This window comes from Aspergillus vadensis, assembly GCF_003184925.1.
Source record: "Aspergillus vadensis CBS 113365 unplaced genomic scaffold BO88scaffold_22, whole genome shotgun sequence".
NCBI lineage: Eukaryota > Fungi > Ascomycota > Eurotiomycetes > Eurotiales > Aspergillaceae > Aspergillus > Aspergillus vadensis.
Window position 1 is genome coordinate 569112 of NW_020292060.1, and position 19079 is coordinate 588190.

The window sequence follows — 19079 nt, forward strand, 5'->3', positions numbered from 1 at the left end:
GTTTGTTTGTCATGGTCGTAGTTTGCAAGGCATCTGGGATTAGACTCGAGACTTAGCCGATCCCGAGCAGCCTAAACTCTCCGCTCCAGCAACAACACAGGGAATCCCGCACTTCATGGCTGACTCTGGATTGCACATCCACGTCGTGATGGATCGATTATGAGCCACAAAGCCAAATCCTCAAATTCAGAGGCTTAAGATTGCCTACGGCGAACCTATTTGTTATCGGTTCAATCAAATTACGATCTCCACTCTGACAGATTCGCGCCCCTATTTTTGCTTCGCCAGGAACTCAGCTGAGAGACTCAGTGGTCTAGACCTTATTTTGATGACCATTAAACACCGATGGCCCTGTCAATCTACAAGTACTTAAATTCAGGATGGTAAGCTTATCGCCAGTATGATTGTTGGAGCTCAGGCCATCCTCTCCAAGTACCGTCCCTCAAGACTTCATTATATATAATCCTCCAGTATACGGATAGCTACTAGTTGAAGGGCCATTACTATTGAGTTTACAATGCCTAACGTCTCGCAGCCGGCCCTAGCCGGATTATCAGCACTCGAGAGCCTACCAGTGGAAATTATCCAAGAGATCTTCCTCCACTGTCTCGAGGTCAACCTCCCACGAGCCTCCATACACATCGCCCGGGCTCTCTCCAACACGGTCCTATACACCTGGGTCATTCGCTATGTTTTCAGCAGCACCAACGAAAGTGCAAGACAGGGTTTCTTCACACCTGATTTTCTCCCCTGGCCTCTTGATGTTTTCGCCATCTCTCCCAATGAGAGGAAGAACCTGCAAAATGTCATCCTCAGTTGTCGCTGGTGTACACTACCTCTGATCCGCAAATGTCAGAGGGACTACATCGAGCATACGATCCGCCGCAAGTGTCTACAGCTAGATTTATCGCCTGAAGACCGCCAGATCCTCATCAGTATTGGCGAGCAATTCGACAACGATCTACACTCCACGCCTGATGACACGCCCCATGCGCATCGCGGCAAAGGCGACCTAATTCTCAAAGCCAAAATCCCAAAGTCGGATGTGGACTGCAAAGTTGCAGTGTGGTTCGATGCTGGCGCAGTCCAGATCCGCCCATCCAGTGAGATCTACCAGGAGACTGATATCTTCCGGCTACCATGCTTCGCGGCCAACCTACCAGTCCAGGTCCCGGACAAGCTACTTTTTCCTCCTTGGACTGAATCCAAGCTAGAGTTCCTCGAGTTGCTCTCAATGGACGGCTATCTTGACGAGGATCCCGAGCACCCGCGGGCAAAGCGGATCCTCCGACAGACGATTCGAGACCGTGACCTCGCAACGTTTAAGCGATTGCTGAGCATGCGGATTCGCGTGCCGTGGTACAAGTACCCCATTCGGTGGCCGGTCCTGCCAAATCACTTCTACGTGGCTTTGAAGTATGCGGACGAGGTGGAGGACCCTTTCGTCCGGTTGCTGGTGAGTCAGCGATGGGAGGATATCCCATCCGACGACTTTCAGCTCAAGGATCAATTGATGGCTAAACTTGGGACAGGCATCTCGGGATAAGTTGCCAGGATGACCTTAGTCCGTAGACATACTCGACACACAACTACGGGGTATACCCGACTTACTTCGACATTTATATTTTGGTGAAAATTTCATTGCTCGATATGGAAACACAGGATATCAGGCACAGCAAATAAGACGAAAAGGAAACGCAGCAGCAATTCAAAGGAACCACAGAAACTCCGAACTGATATCCATATTTATATCCGTCATAACGTCATGGCGTTCAAGTCAAGGGTCGAGGTCAAGGTCGGAGGACATGTCTCGTATTTAATTGATGTCAGACTCTTGACCTCCGCGTTCTTCTCCTCCTTCCACCACAAGATCCGCAGGTCAGGCATGAGATGATCACGTCGAAGAGGGTAACGACACCGTCGATGATGGCTTTGCAGACAGCACCGATTGTGTTGACAATGCCCATCAGGCAAGCGCCGATGGCGTGGAAGATACTAGTGATCTATATAGATGGAGTGATGTTAGCCAATCATAATTTCACTTGTTGATATATAAAGCAGAAGAGAAGAAAAAGAAGAAAGACATACACAAGAAACCACAGCACCCATATTGACGACTCAACTTAGTATTCCGTTGAAGCAGCAGTAGTAGTTCTCAAGTTGTAGTAGTTGTATGTAGTAGAATGATGATAGATGATAGATAGAATTATTTCGATCCCTTCGGCACCGTAGAATTATAGCTCGAAGAAGCAGGAGTATGAGTAGAAGTATCACTGAAAGGACGCATGTTGATGGAAGAACTCGAAAGTATCACACGGGGATATATATATGTCGTGCAGCGACACTCAGCCGTAATACTCTCTAGTGAATGAAGTAGTAGTACTTTGAAGATAGTACAAGGGGGGACGATCGATGATGTATGATGGATGATGTACTTTGCCAGTGGCTTGCTTGTCCAAGTGAATGAAAAGAAAAAATAACAACCAAAAATAATATGATCGACATACCACCTACATATTAATACTAACCTTCCCAGTTTTTTACATCTTACAATAGTAAGTCTAATCCTTGGAACCATGTACCGTTGTTTGTTTCTTGGGATGAATGCCGTCATACCGACGACAGAACGACGCTGATGTTTTTCACCCTTCGGGGAATTTCCGGTGCGGATCAAGTACCCATTCCATTCAACATTTTACTTTAATTTTATTTTTTTTTTAGGTTAGGTCATTTTTTGATGTGACGACGGAGGCAGAGTGCTTAATTCACGATTAGTTGGTCGCCACTTATGATAAGGCTGAGTTGAGACCCTTGACGTTATGGCTGGTCTTGATTTTTCCCCTGTAGGAGTATATGCAACAGGGGGAGGGGAGGGGGTAGTGACGTCATGACTTGTGGTGATGGTGATTTCCCCCCTGGTTCCTTGTGGCTGGATGGGGATTAGTGGTAGGGTTTGGTGGTGATGGATTGGGTAGGGAGGAGGTCAGGTGAGAGGGGATACCCTGGGATGGCTTTTTTGGGGGGTGTTTGCTTTGTTTGATAGTTTGGCTGTGGATATCGGTGTCTTGACTGTCTAAGATATACAAAGTAGTGAGGTAAAGGGATTAAATGCATGCATAATGTCATTATATAAGAATCTATTTACCTATGTTATGTTATGTTATCGTACACATTACTGTCACCATATCAATAATCTACACATTCCTTCCCTTTTGTACCATCCATCCACTTAGCTAATAAGTTGGGTATGTATGCAGTTACATATTCGTCAACAGCCTCATAATGCCGCTCACTCTTCCTCCCAACGTAATCTGATATCCCGTCTCCACGACTCCTTTACACATCTCCCATGCACCGGTGCCGTCCTGCTTCGCACCATCACCCTTGCGAATAGGATAGTCCACTCTGGGCGGAATCCTCGTCGCCATAAGCTTAGGGAACCGATCCACGCAGACAGCCTTGATATTACTGACACCCCTCAAGCCCTCTTCACCCGCAAACCGACCGTACCCGGATCCCTTGACGCCACCGAACGGCAATTGAACCGCATAGTAACTGCCAAAGTCATTGACCGACACCATGCCCGACTTGATGTTCGCCACGCAGTTGGCGATATCAGTCTGGTTGTAACCGAAGACGCTGGCACCCAGGCCGTAGTCCGTTGAATTGGCGATGGAGATGGCGTGGGGGACGGAGGAGGCGCGCATCACGAGGAAGACCGGGGCGAAGAGCTCCTGCTGGGCGATCTTCATGGTCGGGGTCACGTCTACCAGGAGAGTCGGGGTGAAGTAGTGGCCGAGAGGGTGCTCGGGGTGCTCGAAGCGCTTTCCACCGCAGATCAGACGAGCGCCTTGCTTGACGGCGTCGGCGATGAGCGATTCTAGGCGGTCGAAGGAGGCCGGGGAGATCATGGCGCCGACGTCGGGAGTTCCAGCGGAGGTTTGGGAGTCGAGAAGGATGGAGCCGAGACGAAGACGGGCGATACGGGAGGAAACGATTTCAACGAGTTTGTCGTATGCGTTGGGCAGAGCGATGATGCGCTCTACGCCGATGCAGTTCTGGCCGGCAGATTGGAAGACACCACGCATGAGGATCGAGGCGATGGCGGGGATTTCGCTGACGGTGCGGGAGTCATCGAGAACCAGGGCTGGGTCCTTGCCGCCCAGTTCGACGGTCACCGGGGTGAGAGATTTAGCGGCAGACTCGCAGACTTTGTGGGCCACGGGCTTGGAGCCGATAAAGGTCAATTGGGAGATGTCCGGGTGGGAGGTCAGGTGGTCGGCGACGTTAGGGAGGCAAACGATGCTCTGGACGAGGTCGCGCGAGTGGCCGCAGCTGGAGAGGGCGCCGCGGATGACCTCGAGGAAGAAAGCGGAGGACCATGCGGTTTGTTCGGAGGGCTTCACGACGACACCGTTTCCTGCGAAGATAGCACTGATAACAGGGGAGATGAAGTTGTGGAAGGGGTAGTTCCATGAGACGCAGGCAGAGACGACGCCTAGGGGCTCGTAGGTGACCATGTTCTTCTTGTACATCATGAGGAAGTTTGTCGGGCGCGATTCCGGTGCCAGGGCCTTTTCACCGTGGTCGAGGGTCCATTTCAGCTTCTCAGCGGTAACGAGGATCTCTCCGAATGCAGCGTCGACTTTCGTTTTACCGGAATCCAGGCAGCAAGCGGTCACGAGTTCATCTTGGTGGTCGAGGACGTATCTGTTGGATGAAGGATCTAGGTCAGTGGCTGCGTTGGTCGGTCAAGATTGACATGACATTATGGGCACGCACTTCAGCAACGTCCTCAGGACCTTCCTCCTCTCTGCAAAGCTAGTATTTGCCCATTCAAGTTGTGCGCTTTTCGCAGCCAGGACTGCGCGATCGACGTCGTCAGGAGTTGCGGGTTTGATTCCATTGCCGAGTACTCTTCCGTCCGCGGGACAATAGCTCATGATCAGGTTGTCGTTCCATTGCTGCGCAGGAGGAAGAAGTCAGGAGCATGTCAAGATATTTAGAGGCAGGTATGTTCTGTAAAGGAGGACTTACTCCCCGAACCTGTCCCTCCAGCACTTTTCTTCCCTCCCCTTGAAGGCTGTCCCACTTCTCGCCCTTCCAATTGGCCCGAATCTCTGGAGGAATAGGTACATTGAATGTAACGGCAGCTTCCTTCCTGCCCAGAACGTAGAGATAACCAAGGTACGCGGCTGCGAGCGAGAGCAACGTGACGCCGAGTAGCGGGCCCTGGGTCTGGAGATGGTCCACCAGAGGCAGGAGAGCCGGAGGGATGAATTGGTTGAGTGAGTCCATGATGAAAGTCGCACAGGGCGATTGACTCAATGCTCTGCGTCCCAGGCCCTTCTGCGTGTGTGAAAAGACAGGAAAAAGCGAAAGGGAGGAGGGGACTTAAGGACTGTCCGGAGGTGGTTCGATCGATTATCCACTGCTCCGATATGCGGGTGCACGTGCCAAGGGGGCGGGTTCCATCCAGCTTTAGTAAACAATTGACGAGAGGTTCTGGGCAATTGTAAAGATACGAGAATGTTATTATGTGTTCTTAAGGCTTCATAGCTATTTAAAGGTTTAATTGTTTGACCCTATACATTAGACTCAAGCGGTGCCCCGGAAATTCGGTTCAATGAAATGCCAGACGTAGATCTTCATCAGATATATATAGTGACTGCTACTAGTGATACCTGCGAACTTCATCATCGCCATGAATTGGGCTTGGCTTTATCTTCATTAGCAAAATCTAACTCTACGTCATACAAGCAATGACAACGCCAACCCGCCAATAAACAGTAAACTGCTCTGTACAAAATTCACACATGGTGCTGAGGTTAAAACCATCTCTACTCAAGAACGGCGTTTCCGTCCATTGGATTTGGCATCCTCCGTTGATTCCGTGCTACCTCCCTTCCTCTTTCCAGTTCTTTTCACCAAATGGTCAATCACACAGCCCTCCTCCCATCCGGCAGATGCCTGCCCAGTAATTGCCCGACAACGTGGGCAAGACTTCCCATGACGGATGAGGAGCTGATGAAGCGAATACTTCAGATGATCAGGGATGCGTACTTCGAGATGGCTGAACGCCGTAATCTCCGTTGCTTTGTCCGGAGGCACCCAGCCCAGCCATTTGCAGATACGGAAGATGTGAGTATCAACCGCAAAGCAAGGGCGTTGCAAACAAAATAGCAAGACACAAGCAGCAGTCTTCGGACCTATCCCGGGGTATTTGACCAATTCCACCATGGCGTCCTCTGTGGCTAAGCTGTGAAGATGGTTCAGGGATAAAAAGTTCTGGTCAGCGCATGCAATCTCGTATTGCTTGCCACCTTCGGACTTCGTAAGTAGATCCTTTGGCGCGTCCTCAGAACCCTTCAGCAGCATGTCTCTGCGCTGCTGATTCTCTTCGTAGACCATGTCTAGTATAGCCTTGATCTTCTTGCTTTTGACGTCTGCTAAGCCGCCACGCTTGATGGCTTCAAAGACATCTTTGAGCGGCGCCCGGCGGACAGCATCCCAATCCACACTTCCTTTACCAACACCCTCTTTCAGGATACCAAACCTCTGCACAAGACCGTTGAAAGCCATGGCGGAGTTATTGCCTGTTGTTGCTCCGCTGAGCAAGGTGCGGATGAGAGCATCAAGGACTGATGGAACCTCGCCACAGCCGGTAACAGTGAGAGATGGCTCGGGGATAGTGGTAGGCGCAACAATCTCTCCGTGTATGGTCGAGAGCAATCGATTGACTTCTTCGCATTCATCAGGGGTGGGGTGCGCCCAATTAGGGAATGGGGTAATTCCAGGTGTGAGGCCGTATGTATTAGTCTTTTTGAATCTCTTCTCTTTTTCTCTAGGCTCCGAGGCCGCTTCTGTGGCCTTGTCCACAGTGTTCTGCAAGGTATTAGAAATTGCATCTATCTCTTCTTGCTTTATATAGGTGTCGCGGGTGTCTAGCTTGATTGGAGCGCTCTTATCTTGCAGCTCGGATAGCAGAGTAGCCGAACCTAGGTTGTGAGGAAGTTCTTGAGCATCATTGACTCTTGTAGTTCTGCCGTTTGTCTCTAGCCTTTTGTGGGCAGATTCGCCCACTATTCCGTTGCGCTTCACGGGTCGACCGCCAGATGTAGCGGTGACGGCTCTTTTGGATGATTTCTTGAAGACTGTAGCATCCGGGTCTGATACCTTGGATGGCTGGGCCTCTTTCTGCTGCATCTGAGCAGCAAGCAGCGCTGTCTCCCGCGCAGTGGCGGAACGTGTCATACGAGCCATAACTACTCAGTCAATGACATGTAGTGGATGAACGACAGTGTCCAAGTCTTCACACGGTAGAGGCAAAAAGAGAAGCCGACCGGCACCTTGGAGATACCGCGCAAGTTTGATTCAAATCACGGTGTATACCGCTGGCTGAGGGACGAGGCTAGACAGATGCTGCATGACGCAGGAGTCGCCAATTGAATGGCGTTTTAAGTCAACACCGTAATAGTTATGCAAGTCTAGAGGTGGTGGCCACGCGAGATGATCAATCGTCGTCACATGATCGGGGAACCTGCAGGGCCGTCCTGCATTTACGTCATCCTATGAACATATGTCCGGTTGCACAAGAATTTTCATCGGTGGTCTATATATTCGTTAAACGCAGGGTATCTCAGCCCTTCGCTGTCTTTGATAACAAAGCAAATGGCCTCCCTATCTATCGTCCACCGTCTACGAACTCCAAGACTCCAGACCACATAAATGCCATGAAATGGTTTAGATAGGCCATAATGTCATAATCATGCGTGATCAGCAATGTTATGGATGCTGATGTCCATACGATCCTTCACCTTGGGGTGCTCCTCTTCCTTGTGTTTGCGGGTGGTGCACACGCTGACCTGGGGCACCTCCGACTCGCTGGGGTCCTGAGCAGGGATGATGTTGCCCGAGGCATCCAGCTTGACACCGTTGGCTGCCATGCGGAAGTCCTTCTCGCTGGCAAAGCCGTGGGTGACAGCTTCTTTGGCACGGTCCAGCGCCTTGATCTTGCGACCTTCGCCGCGGAGCTTCTCCAGGTGCTCAAAGTAGCCATCGGAGACCGGGGTGATGTAGTTACCACAGAAGACACCGACTTCAAAGTCGCGTGGCTCGGACAACCCATTCTCCTGAGCGATCTCAGCACAGGCACCCTTCAAGTCCTCCAATGTCTGGTAGATGACACTGTCAGCACCAATGTGCTTGGCGATAGACTCGGTGTCACGGTTGTGCGCGACGAGCTCGGCAGGCGATGCCAGGTCAATACCATAGATATGAGCATGTCTGTGAAGATGGTAAGCAACTGAAGATGTTCAAACTGGGACTGTTACCACTTACGTGATCTCTGGAGCGCAACTGGCGAAGTAAACCTTCTTAGCACCGGCTTCCCGGGCCATAGTGACGATCTCCCGACTGGTCGTGCCTCGCACAATACTATCATCAACCAATAGGACATTTCGGTCCTTGAACTCGGCCTGCATAGCATTCAACTTGCGGCGGACACCCTTCTGTCTAGTCTTCTGCTCAGGCATGATGAAGGTACGGAAGACGTAGCGGTTCTTGACGAAACCTTGGCAGTAAGGCTTGTCCAGATACCGGGCAACGGCCGCCGCAGACGTCGTAGAGGTCTCAGGGATGGGGATAACGACATCGATATCCTTGACCACTTCCGGTCCAAGGACATTGAGGATTCTGGCAGCGAGACGATCACCCATCCGCTGACGGCTACGGTACACACTGATACCGTCGATGACGGAGTCAGGACGAGCAAAGTAGACGTATTCGAAGATGTCAGGAGCATAGGACTTCTTGGGCGCGACCTGACGGAAGATAGGCTCACAACCCTTTTCAATGATGACCGCCTCACCAGGCTGGATGTCGCGGATGTTGCTGAATCCAAGCTGGTGAAGGGCGACCGACTCGGACGCCATCATGTAGTCGGTGCCCTCACCGTCAAGAGAGGCCCGAGAACCGATGACGAGAGGACGGATACCATAGGAGTCACGGAAACCCAGGAGACCGAAGCCCGCGAGCATAGCAGTGCAAGCCCAGCCACCCTGGCATCTCTCATACATGCGGCTGAGACTGGTGAAGACGTCTTCAGTGTTGACACGCGCCTTCTTCGTCTCGCTCAGCTCGTCAGCCCAAATGTTCAGCATCAACTCACTGTCGCTGTCAGTGTTGATGTGTCGGTGGGCTTCGATGTCGAGATATCTCTTCAGCTCGGGAGCGTTGATCAGGTTGCCGTTGTGGGCCAGGCAGATACCATATGGACTGTTCACATAGAATGGCTGAGCCTCAGCGTTGGCACTGCTCCCGGCAGTAGGATATCTCAGATGACCAATTCCCATAGAACCCGGCAGGTCTGCTACCCTGGCGCCATCGTTGAAAACCTTGGCGGCCATACCGTTCGACTTCAACTGATAAATGCGACCGCCGGTTGCGCACGTGGCAATTCCTGCTGCATCTTGACCTCTGTCTAGATACGATCGGACGAATATTAGTGGGTGTTTCTCAAGCAGCGGATAGTCCCCGCAGTCTGGAGGGGCTAAACTCACGTTGAAGCAGGTAAAGTGCCTCATGAAGGTCGATGGCAGCGGACGACGAGGGGTTCGCCTGAATCAGAGCAATGATACCACACATTATGTCGGCGGTAGGATGTTCTAGTTGGAAGCTTGAGATTAGCACGCGCTTCCCGAAAGAAATGACCAGCGAGGCAAAATTTCAGTGGCAATGTAAGTATAGTCAGATCGGAAAATATCCGCAATGATGCTTAGGAAGTCTAACATCTATAAAAAAAACCGAAATTCATCATAGAAGATGCGAGGATTGAACAAGAAGGGGAAGATCAAGGAAGCGATCCTATACTCACATCCAGAACGGGTAGAGAAAGACTTTGGGGGGAACACACACACACAGTGTGGTGGGGTAGAAAACGGAATTGGACGGGTGTAAAAAGATGGGATAGAGCCGGAAACGTCTATCGAGACATAACAAGACTCATGCAGAGGTAGTAATGGTGGCGGATAATGGCCAATGTCACGCCCACGGAGGGATAAGTGAAGCGAATAACATGGTTAAAGGAGTTTTTTTAGGAGAGGAAGAGAGGAGAGAGGGATCTCGCATCTTATTTCTCCTGTTCTTCTCCACTGCCAACCGAGTAAAAGGGAAGAATTTTTGCGGGTAGCCGCTAAACCAAAGAAAAATTTCACAAACCGGAGATTGCCCCGGCTTTCCAGTAATGCCGATGCCGGACCTGACTCAGCTCCCCGCCCGTTCCTACCATTGGTTGATCCATGCTTTGCTGGTCTCGACCAGTCAGAGATGAGTGTGTGGATTAGGTAAGTGTTATCTATATACTTTACAGTGAATAGTAGTCACCATAGAGAACTACTACTAGCTATGTTAGCACAGGCTATTGCCATTATTTTGTTGCTTCTCACTCGGAATATTCCTGTCACAACGCTGATTTGCCTAGACTAATGTGGCTGCTGCCTAGCACTCAATCTCACTGAACTAGGCTTGTGAGACCTGTCTGTGGGAGCTGTGTAGCCAAGGTGATGCAAGACTAGCAAGCAGCCATAATGTACTTCACAGCTCATTCACAAGCCAGGTGCTTCTATACTACGCTTCAAAATAGCTTCATGTTCATAGCCCTATATAGTCTATGCAACTACCTAAAGTTCACACGCTCACACACTCCTCACACTCCTCTACCCTCCTCCACATCTAAATCATGTCTACTGTAGTAATTCTCCCCCTCATAGCCAATCAGACTCTCCATTCACTTTCCCATCCCCCAGTTGGGTATATCTAATCTGCCCTATGTGTGCAAGCCGTGTTAATCTGCACGATGTCGTCTCTCCAGGCTTGCCTCATGAGTTAGTCCTTATTCACTCTACCTCCAAGCAGCCCTTTCCTGCCGATTCCTCTGCTTATAAAGATGTCTTCTCTTCTCTTCCAACTCTCTCTCCTCTGCATCTTTCTCCCGTACCTCTATCTCCCCTTTCTGCCGGTCTTCTGCTATCTCTATCAGATTCTCGCTTCCCCATCATTCTTCCATCTGCAAGGATCTCCTTCCATCTATCTTCTCCTACTTATCTATCTGTCATACAAAATGGCCCCATTCTCTTTTGCCATACCTCACCTCTGCGAGAGCGACGATGACTGGCCGTCAGACGCCATGTCTATTGATGGAGACTCAGACCGCAGCAGTGTTACTGTTGAGAACGACCCTGACCTGGTGTTGAACATTCAAACGGGATTTCGCTCAGGCTCAGCAACCGAGAACGACTCTTCCCCGGCTGAGTTCAACGAGATCATTGAGCTCGACTCTGACACCGAAGAGGGATTCAATGAACAAGACTACCTGACCGACGCCGCCTTCAATAGACTACTACAAGACTGGAACAAAGCCCCCCGAAGACAAGATGTCGATGAGGACGTACAGTTCATTGATGTCGCACCAGCCAAGCGTCCTCTCAAAGAATGGTGCGCAAATGGCATCGTCTACACGCCCGGGCAATCTCTTGAAATCTTCGATGGAAGATTCATTCGGATAGAGAGCATATCCCAGCATATTGTGTCGAAGGAGATCTTCTTCACTGGGAGGCACTTGGTGCGCGCTACCGGCCACAAGGGCACTTATATCCCCAAGTGGCCCAATGATCTCATATGGATCGCAAATGACACCAGAAACATTGGCTTGCCCTTAATCAAGCGCATCGTAAATGTCATCTTTACGAATGCCTGCCATGTGGAGCATGATCCCACGAAGAAACAGCGCCCCCACGCCCTGTTCTGCCGGCTAAAGGAGAATTTCCGCGATAAGCCAGATGACCCAGCTTCCGTTGAATATCTCTCATTTGACGAAGCAGATGAAGGGTATAGGACTTATCCGAGCAGTCTGCGCAAGGCGTGGAGGGGAACAACCCGTTCTTTTGGAGCGAGTGATGCTCCGCAGGCAATTGATCTCGAGGGACCCGTGATTGATCTTACTGAGCAAAGTACCGACAAAAAGAGCAGTCGGCAGTACACGTTTGGAGACGGCTTCTGTGGCGCCGGCGGAGTGTCCTGCGGTGCTCTCAAAGCTGGTCTGCGCCCTACCTGGGCATTTGATAATTCTAGACACGCGGTGAATACGTATAGTCTCAATTTTCGAGATGCCGAGTGCGAAGAGTCGGATGTCTTTTCCTTTCTGACGAACAGCTATGATTTTCTCAAAGTTGATGTTACGCATGGGTCTCCGCCATGTCAGACCTTCTCACCAGCTAAGACTGTACAGTGCGCTACAGATGATGCAAACTCCGCATGCATCTTTTCTTGCGCGGAGCTTATTCGGAGAGCAAAGCCGAGAGTCCACACGATGGAGGAGACGAGCGGATTATATGAGCGGCATCGAGAAACTTTCCATCGGGTGGTTCTGGATTTTATCGAAACTGGCTACTCGGTTCGGTGGACCATTCTGAACTGTGCAGATTTCGGAGTACCACAGCTACGGAGGAGGTTGGTAATCATCGCATCTGGGTAAGTAGATATCGCGTCTTTCTTGTTTACTTGTTCTGATGGCCTTGATAGCCCTGGGGAGACACTCCCGGCGTTCCCTGAAGCAACGCATGGGCTACCTGGTTCCGGCCTCAGGGACTACGTGACGATTAACCAGGTCATTTCGCGAATTCCTCGTGGGGCCTCCGATCATGATGTCGAGGGCGCGCTGCAACGTAGCGCGATTGACCGACGACCCTTCGACGCCAATAGACAGGCACGAACGATAACATGTGGCGGCGGCGAAAATTATCACCCATCAGGCAGACGGGGCTTCACCAACAGAGAGTTTGCGTGCCTGCAGACTTTCCCGATGCGATTCCGCTTCGGGCGTCGCGAGGTGCGGAAACAGATAGGCAATGCAGTGCCACCGAAGCTGGCAGAAGCCATATACCGTTCGGTGAAAGCCTCGCTGCAGCGAACGGATGAGGAGGAAACTAATCCTGAGCGGCGAGGGCCATTCTGATTCTGGTTGATCGTTGTGTCTTTTATTGGGCATCACGTGCGATTCCAGATCTCTCATCGTTCCCTGATGCTCTTGTCCAATGCCGTCCACGCATTTCATTGAAATATCTTCTCAATCAGAAAAGACTCAATAATCCTCTTCTCATTATGACTTCAAGAATCCGTGGATCTTATGTGTTTCCATTCCACTGGAATTCGACAGTATTGGCGGGCTTTTGTTGTGTTTCGGGCCTCGGTGTGGAATTCGGGTACCCTCAGCGAGTGGAGTCCCGACTGTCAGAGCTTGAGGGGGGAAGATGGGGATGATCCGCCAGGAGATCCACATGCCTTTGCCTCTATTTGATAGCCGCGGGAAGGCATGAAGCCGTCCAACCGCGGAGAGAAGGGGGCAGCCATCGCCACGATAGTGGTCGAGTTTGGGGAAAAGAACATTTAGAAAAGTTAGAGGAGAGACATAGTATGCGGATAATAAATAATTTTGCTTCCAGATGATCTCAGTTGTGCGTTGGAGATGCAGGATCTGGTCGACGTAGGACATGCAAGGTGGCTCCTCCTGCATGATACTAAAGCACTAGTTCTCGACCGGACATTCTGAGGTTGAGACGGAGGGGCTCAGCCAACATTATTAGTAGTTTAGTACAGCAATTCACAGAGATGAAGGTGTTGAGGAGGAGAAAACTCTGGGTCAGGCACCGGTCGCACTGAAACTGGTTTTTGAGTGCCATTGACTTTCTGAATATTGGGACCACGCGAAAAGGCGCCGATTGACTTCTCCGATCAGTAAGACTAAGACTAGTAACAAAGTAACTAGTAAGAGAAGTGATGAGAATGCCTCCCCGCTTCATGTGTCTCCGGACAGCCGGCAATAACCGCCCCGAATGATAGTAGGAGAAGGAGAGAAATGGCCTCGGTACAAGACCGGGGGCGGTATGAGATCAGGGTGACTTTAGCTCACCGTCCCTTTCCTTTTCCCCTTCTGCCCTTGGATTGCCCCCAGCAACGTAAGTCTACTATTTTCTCCGTACTTTCCGCCCTTCCTTCCTCTTCTTCCTCTTCTCTTCCTCTTCAACCCGGCGGCACTGCTGCATCCTCCTCCCTTAATTGCATCGTCTTGGGTATCAATCATCATCATGTCTGCCTCTTGTTCAGCGTTGAGACGGCTGACCCACAGGTCTCCCCGCACTTGGCCCTCCCGCATCTCCTCCGTCTCCAGGCCTGCATCTTCTCTTTCCTCCGTTGCTCGTCCCAGTCTCAGGACTCCCTCAACATTTTCTCGCGTCTCTCGATTTTCCACCATGTCTCCCCTCCAATCTGCTGCTCCCGTCGTTCCCGGCGATAAGCCGTACGACCCGGAGATCAAGGATATGGCCGACTATATCCACAACTACAATGTGAACTCGGACTTGGCGGTACGAAAGTTTTCCCGTATTTTGGTTGGCTTTTATCTGTGTGCGATAGACTAATTGCAGATGTTTTGACTTGTAGTATGACACCGCCCGCTTGGTGTTCCTCGACACCCTGGGTTGCGGTTTGGAGGCTTTGAAGTTCAAGGAATGCTCCAAGCTCCTGGGCCCGGTGGTGGACGGCACCGTGGTCCCCAATGGAACCCGTGTTCCTGGAACCCCCTACCAGCTGGACCCTGTCAATGGCGCTTTCAACATTGGTGCTATGATCCGCTGGCTGGACTACAACGACTGCTGGCTGGCTGCTGAGTGGGGTCACCCCTCGGACAACCTGGGTGGTATTCTTGCTGTCGCCGACTGGGTTTCGCGCACAAACCGTGCGGGCGGAAACATCGCCGGCGGCAAGATCTTCCAGGTCAAGGATGTCCTGGAGGCCATGATCAAAGCCCACGAGATCCAGGGTGTGTTGGCGCTGGAGAACTCCTTCAACAAGGTCGGCTTGGACCACGTCGTCCTGGTCAAGGTTGCCACCACTGCGGTGGTTGCAAAGATGCTCGGTCTCAGCGAGAAGCAGACCGCGGATGCCATCACCCAGGCATTCGTGGATGGACAGTCGCTCCGTACCTACAGACACTCCCCTAACACCATGTCGAGGAAGTCCTGGGCTGCGGGTGACGCATGCCAGCGGGCCGTCAACCTCGTCTTGAAGGTGCAGAAGGGCGAGGGTGGCCTGCACACCGTTCTGTCTGCCCCCATCTGGGGTTTCTACGATGTCCTGTTCAAGGGCAACAAGTTCCAATTCCAGCGCCCCTACGGTAGCTACGTCATGGAGAATGTTCTTTTCAAGGTCTCCTACCCGGGTAAGTCTAGCATCGAACATCAGTATGGAGGAGATACTAACAGCTGCAATGATAGCCGAGTTCCACTCCCAGACCGCGATCGAGGCCGCTCAGATCGTCAACGTGAAGCTCAAGGCTCTTGGAAAGACCGCCGCCGATATTAAGGAGATCAGAAACCGCACCCACGAGGCGTGCATCCGTATCATTGACAAGCAGTTCAAGCCGATGGACAACTTTGCCGATCGTGACCACTGTGTCCAGGTAGGTTATTGCGGATCCAAACATTGTTCGCCATATACCCCGCATACTGACAGCTCGCCAGTACATGGTCGCAACCATGTTGGCCTTCAACCGGTTGACTGCCAACGACTACGCCGACGGATCGGAGGCCGCTACCTCTCAGCTCCTGGATGACCTGCGGAAGCGCATCTACTGTGTCGAGGACCCCCAGTTCACCAAGGATTACCACGACCCTGCCAAGCGCACCATTCCCAACGCCCTCACCGTGACTCTGAACGACGGAACGGTGCTTGATGAGGTGGTTGTTGAGGCGCCCTTGGGCCACCGTCTGCGGCGTGAGGAGGCCAAGCCGGAGATTCTGGCCAAGTACAAGCGTCATCTGGAGGCGCACTTTGACCAGGCCCGTATTGACCAGCTGATCCAGATTGGCTGGGACCGGGCCGCTCTCGAGGGCTATGATGTCGACCAGTACGTCGACCTGTATGTCAAGGACCAGATTGTGGCATCCCAGTAGAGTCATGATTGTATATGCGACATGGAGATATTATACCATAATTTGAAGCGAGATTTTGAAGATATCGTGTATGAGATAAACGAGAATTAGCCAGTGATAGAATACTTAGAATTACGATATGGTGGGACCGAGATAATCAGGATTCTGCAGGTTGGTACTAGAATGACCAGAGACTGGGCTAGGGTAGATACTAGTGGATGGACTCGCTGCCGACGGCTATGCAACACGCTGCCGAACCCACCAACAACAAGATCCATGTTTATCACCTGGGATCAAGACGTTGCCGACCCTCCTTATGTTATCATCTTGCAGAGTAGCCGCGATAGTCGATTTCCCATACACACAGCTGATATCATACTTACATGGTATACGCATTCGAGTGCAGCAGAAACCAGATTGTCTGACCTAGAATCGAGTCTGCTGCTATATGAGACTTACTTGCTCTCTACATCATCATCCTAAATTAGAAGAGCACACTGCAATCTTGCACACCAGCCAGGTGCTCCACTGAGAATGTTAACAGCTTAGACGATAACTTCCCCATCATCTTCCACCCAAGCTATCATCGATAGGGAATCGGCGATAAGACAGGCCCTAATATCTATCACTACTGCCTAGAACAACAACAATACCCGTTAGTGGGTGTCTCACCCTACCACCAATCACATTAACACCGACCCTGCTATCAGTGCAGCGCACGGATTCCCAACCCGCTAGCCTAATGCAGGCTCGATAAGAGCGAAAACCTGGGGTAAAGTGGTAGGCACTCTATCTCGGCATCGGCTGTTGTCGATCGGGGCCAGCCTTGCCGATACAGCCAATGATCGTGTTGGTGGGAAGGGTTGCAGTTATGATATTGAGTTTCGTGCCAAGATATGGTTGATAGGATGCTGAGGGGGTTTGGATGATATCTGGGGTGGGTGTTGGAATGTCCTATATAGGGGAGAATATGCGCGTGTTGGTATTCGCCTGAATACTGTCGTCTTTTATTAACAGTATGGCGGACTTTACAACTGAAAAGAAGGAGTGTGATGGTGGTGATCATGAAGCTGTCAAGACAAGTCTTGATAATGGGGTGATCGAGCTGGAATCGATGCCTCGGTTCTCTGCTGAGGCGGAGAAGAGGCTTGTGAGGAAGATTGATTTTCGGTATGTATGCTTTAGATGTGGTTTATGGGAGTGGAGGAGGGTTAATGATGACTAGGATTCTTCCTATCATGCTGGTTGCGTACATGATGTCGTTCGTGGACAAGCAGACATTGAATTACTCTGCTATTATGGGCCTTTTGACGGACCTGAAGCTGCATGGGACGGAGTATAGTTGGACTTCGTCGATCTTCTATTTTGGGTATCTTGCGTTTAGGTGAGTTGAAATTACGTGAAGCAGTATAGCTTGAGTACCAAGTCTGACCAGGAGAATCCAGCTATCCTGCATCACTACTGCTTGTCAAGTTCCCTTTGGGGAAGTACTTAGCGTGCACTTAGTACGTTCCCTCTTTTTGACGCCGCAACACCACACACTTACGTGTATAGTCTCTGCTGGGCCGTTGTCCTCGCATGTCATGCTGCTACCACGAACTTCACCGGACTCATGGTCGCCCGGTTCTTCCTAGGCTGCGCAGAAGCTAGTGTAACCCCGGGATTCGGCCTACTTACATCCCTATGGTATCGCACGTCTGAACAACCGCTACGCCATGGGATCTGGTTCTGTGGAAATAGTTTGTCACTGGTGCTCGGAAATGCCATTGCCGTGGGTATCTGGCAGATTCAGGACAGCTTAGCATCATGGAAGGTAGAACCTTTACTGATGCCTTGCATACTTTCACAAAGCTGACTTCTGATAGTGGATGTTTATCATCTTCGGCATCGTCACTTTCATCTGGGGTTTTGTAATGCTCCTCCGCCTGCCCGACTCACCCACAAATGCTTCCTTTCTAACAGACGAGGAGAGGGTCATTGCGCTGGCACGACTGAAGGCAAATAAAGCCGGATACAAGAACAATAAGATTGAATGGGGCCAGGTTATGGAAGCATTTACAGACCCGAAGACATGGTTTCTGGCTGTGTTCGTCCTGGGCTGCAATATTCCCAACGGTGGTTATACGACAGTGAGTTACTTACCTTTGTTAGTAGAATGCGCGACTAATTCGATGATAAACAGTTCTCAGGCCTTATCCTCAAAGGCTTCGGATACGACACCGAACATACTCTGCTGCTAGGCATGCCCGGAGGATTCATCGTCTTCCTCATCATCTTGATATCGTATGCCCTACCACCTTTATCCCTCAGCTAAATAAGAACCTCATTTAACATTCTACGAAATAATAGCTGCTTCACCTCGACCAAACTCGCCAACAGCCGCTGCATAACCTCCATCATCCTTTCCTGCGTCAGGTACATCCCCCCCCGGCCTCCCAACAATCCCCCACCCCTTCCACCCCCACTGACAAGAACCGAAAAGCATCCTAGGAACCGCCCTCGTCAACAGCACCAACGCCATTGCCTCCCGCTACATCGGCCTCATCCTCATGAGTCTCTACTCCGTCAGTCTCCCACTCTCGATGGCCATGATCAGCGCCAACATCGGCGGCATCACCAAGCGAGCCACCGTCAGCGCCATATACTTTATCATGTACTGCGTGGGGAATATTATCGGGCCACAGCTGTTTTTTGAGAGTCAGGCGCCGAGATATCAGGTGCGTTTGACCCCAACCGAATGTAAATGTAGTTGTTGTGACTGATGAATTGGTTGACTTGGTGATTGTAGAGTGGGTTCATAGCCGTGTTCGTGTGTTTGGCCGTCGTGGTGGTGGATCTTGTGACGTTTGTGGTGTATTTGAGGTGGGAGAATGCGAGGAGGGATAGATTGGGGATGGGGATGGGGATGAGAGAGGTTGAGGGGGAGGAGAGGGTGGTGTTGGCTGATGTTACGGATTTGAAGAATCCGGGTTTTAGGTATGTTTATTGAGATGATAGATACTAGGTTGGGGATTTAGTATGTGGTATATGATATATTATGTGGACGTCGAGGTATCTGGACGGAGTAACTGCGTTGATAATTGTAAAGATAAG

The 19079-nt window shown here is 51.0% G+C and overlaps 8 protein-coding genes across 8 annotated transcripts; 4 read left to right on the plus strand and 4 right to left on the minus strand.

Annotated features, from left to right (window-relative positions):
* The first annotated feature begins 319 nt into the window (after window positions 1-319).
* On the plus strand, window positions 320-1617 carry BO88DRAFT_407137 (uncharacterized protein). Its single transcript, XM_025707345.1, has 2 exons — window positions 320-1456; window positions 1533-1617. The coding sequence occupies exons 1-2, from the start codon at window positions 518-520 to the stop codon at window positions 1557-1559; spliced, it is 966 nt and encodes a 321-aa protein (XP_025560003.1). The 5' UTR covers window positions 320-517; the 3' UTR covers window positions 1560-1617.
* Window positions 1618-1718: 101 nt separating this feature from the next.
* BO88DRAFT_126713 (uncharacterized protein) lies at window positions 1719-2177 on the minus strand. Its single transcript, XM_025701367.1, has 2 exons — window positions 2089-2177; window positions 1719-2003 (listed from the first exon to the last, which is right to left on the minus strand). The coding sequence occupies exons 1-2, from the start codon at window positions 2107-2109 to the stop codon at window positions 1827-1829; spliced, it is 198 nt and encodes a 65-aa protein (XP_025560004.1). The 5' UTR covers window positions 2110-2177; the 3' UTR covers window positions 1719-1826.
* BO88DRAFT_126717 (uncharacterized protein) lies at window positions 1817-2749 on the minus strand. Its single transcript, XM_025701368.1, has 2 exons — window positions 2124-2749; window positions 1817-2003 (listed from the first exon to the last, which is right to left on the minus strand). Exon 1 carries the CDS (start codon window positions 2612-2614, stop codon window positions 2207-2209), a length of 408 nt encoding a protein of 135 aa, XP_025560005.1. The 5' UTR covers window positions 2615-2749; the 3' UTR covers window positions 1817-2003; window positions 2124-2206.
* Window positions 2750-3113: 364 nt separating this feature from the next.
* BO88DRAFT_407139 (aldehyde dehydrogenase family protein) lies at window positions 3114-5376 on the minus strand. The gene is made up of 3 exons (XM_025707346.1): window positions 5038-5376; window positions 4783-4964; window positions 3114-4710 (listed from the first exon to the last, which is right to left on the minus strand). Exons 1-3 carry the CDS (start codon window positions 5296-5298, stop codon window positions 3258-3260), a joined length of 1896 nt encoding a protein of 631 aa, XP_025560006.1. The 5' UTR covers window positions 5299-5376; the 3' UTR covers window positions 3114-3257.
* A 290-nt stretch (window positions 5377-5666) lies between these two features.
* On the minus strand, window positions 5667-10000 carry BO88DRAFT_394002 (amidophosphoribosyltransferase). Its single transcript, XM_025705129.1, has 5 exons — window positions 9875-10000; window positions 9561-9665; window positions 8341-9481; window positions 7808-8286; window positions 5667-7265 (listed from the first exon to the last, which is right to left on the minus strand). Exons 2-5 carry the CDS (start codon window positions 9643-9645, stop codon window positions 5845-5847), a joined length of 3126 nt encoding a protein of 1041 aa, XP_025560007.1. The 5' UTR covers window positions 9646-9665; window positions 9875-10000; the 3' UTR covers window positions 5667-5844.
* A 1119-nt stretch (window positions 10001-11119) lies between these two features.
* BO88DRAFT_456510 (DNA cytosine methyltransferase) lies at window positions 11120-13012 on the plus strand (the record flags this gene model as incomplete). The annotated part of the gene is made up of 2 exons (XM_025710927.1): window positions 11120-12528; window positions 12580-13012. 2 exons carry the CDS (start codon window positions 11120-11122, stop codon window positions 13010-13012), a joined length of 1842 nt encoding a protein of 613 aa, XP_025560008.1.
* A 990-nt stretch (window positions 13013-14002) lies between these two features.
* BO88DRAFT_407141 (putative 2-methylcitrate dehydratase) lies at window positions 14003-16328 on the plus strand. Its single transcript, XM_025707347.1, has 4 exons — window positions 14003-14420; window positions 14497-15274; window positions 15330-15514; window positions 15576-16328. The coding sequence occupies exons 1-4, from the start codon at window positions 14142-14144 to the stop codon at window positions 16005-16007; spliced, it is 1674 nt and encodes a 557-aa protein (XP_025560009.1). The 5' UTR covers window positions 14003-14141; the 3' UTR covers window positions 16008-16328.
* Window positions 16329-16932: 604 nt separating this feature from the next.
* Window positions 16933-18975, plus strand: BO88DRAFT_490182 (putative MFS allantoate transporter; the record flags this gene model as incomplete). Its single annotated transcript, XM_025712753.1, has 9 exons — window positions 16933-17156; window positions 17212-17370; window positions 17432-17491; window positions 17541-17799; window positions 17852-18115; window positions 18169-18269; window positions 18336-18401; window positions 18469-18703; window positions 18775-18975. The coding sequence occupies exons 1-9, from the start codon at window positions 17005-17007 to the stop codon at window positions 18973-18975; spliced, it is 1497 nt and encodes a 498-aa protein (XP_025560010.1). The 5' UTR covers window positions 16933-17004.
* Window positions 18976-19079: the final 104 nt, after the last annotated feature.

Coding starts and splice junctions, on each gene's coding strand:
- BO88DRAFT_126717 (XM_025701368.1), bottom strand. CDS start 2,614: ATGACGGCATTCATCCCAAGAAACAAACAACGGTACATGGTTCCAAGG.
- BO88DRAFT_407139 (XM_025707346.1), bottom strand. CDS start 5,298: ATGGACTCACTCAACCAATTCATCCCTCCGGCTCTCCTGCCTCTGGTG. Junction 4,965..5,037: donor TGGAGGGACAGGTTCGGGGA/GTAAGTCCTCCT, acceptor CCTCCTGCGCAG/CAATGGAACGACAACCTGAT. Junction 4,711..4,782: donor GTCCTGAGGACGTTGCTGAA/GTGCGTGCCCAT, acceptor TTCATCCAACAG/ATACGTCCTCGACCACCAAG.
- BO88DRAFT_126713 (XM_025701367.1), bottom strand. CDS start 2,109: ATGGGTGCTGTGGTTTCTTGT. Junction 2,004..2,088: donor TGGGTGCTGTGGTTTCTTGT/GTATGTCTTTCT, acceptor CCATCTATATAG/ATCACTAGTATCTTCCACGC.
- BO88DRAFT_394002 (XM_025705129.1), bottom strand. CDS start 9,645: ATGTGTGGTATCATTGCTCTGATTCAGGCGAACCCCTCGTCGTCCGCT. Junction 9,482..9,560: donor GGCACTTTACCTGCTTCAAC/GTGAGTTTAGCC, acceptor GATCGTATCTAG/ACAGAGGTCAAGATGCAGCA. Junction 7,266..7,807: donor GCACCCCAAGGTGAAGGATC/GTATGGACATCA, acceptor TTGACTGAGTAG/TTATGGCTCGTATGACACGT.
- BO88DRAFT_407141 (XM_025707347.1), top strand. CDS start 14,142: ATGTCTGCCTCTTGTTCAGCGTTGAGACGGCTGACCCACAGGTCTCCC. Junction 14,421..14,496: donor ATGTGAACTCGGACTTGGCG/GTACGAAAGTTT, acceptor TTTGACTTGTAG/TATGACACCGCCCGCTTGGT. Junction 15,515..15,575: donor ATCGTGACCACTGTGTCCAG/GTAGGTTATTGC, acceptor ACAGCTCGCCAG/TACATGGTCGCAACCATGTT.
- BO88DRAFT_407137 (XM_025707345.1), top strand. CDS start 518: ATGCCTAACGTCTCGCAGCCGGCCCTAGCCGGATTATCAGCACTCGAG. Junction 1,457..1,532: donor ACCCTTTCGTCCGGTTGCTG/GTGAGTCAGCGA, acceptor AACTTGGGACAG/GCATCTCGGGATAAGTTGCC.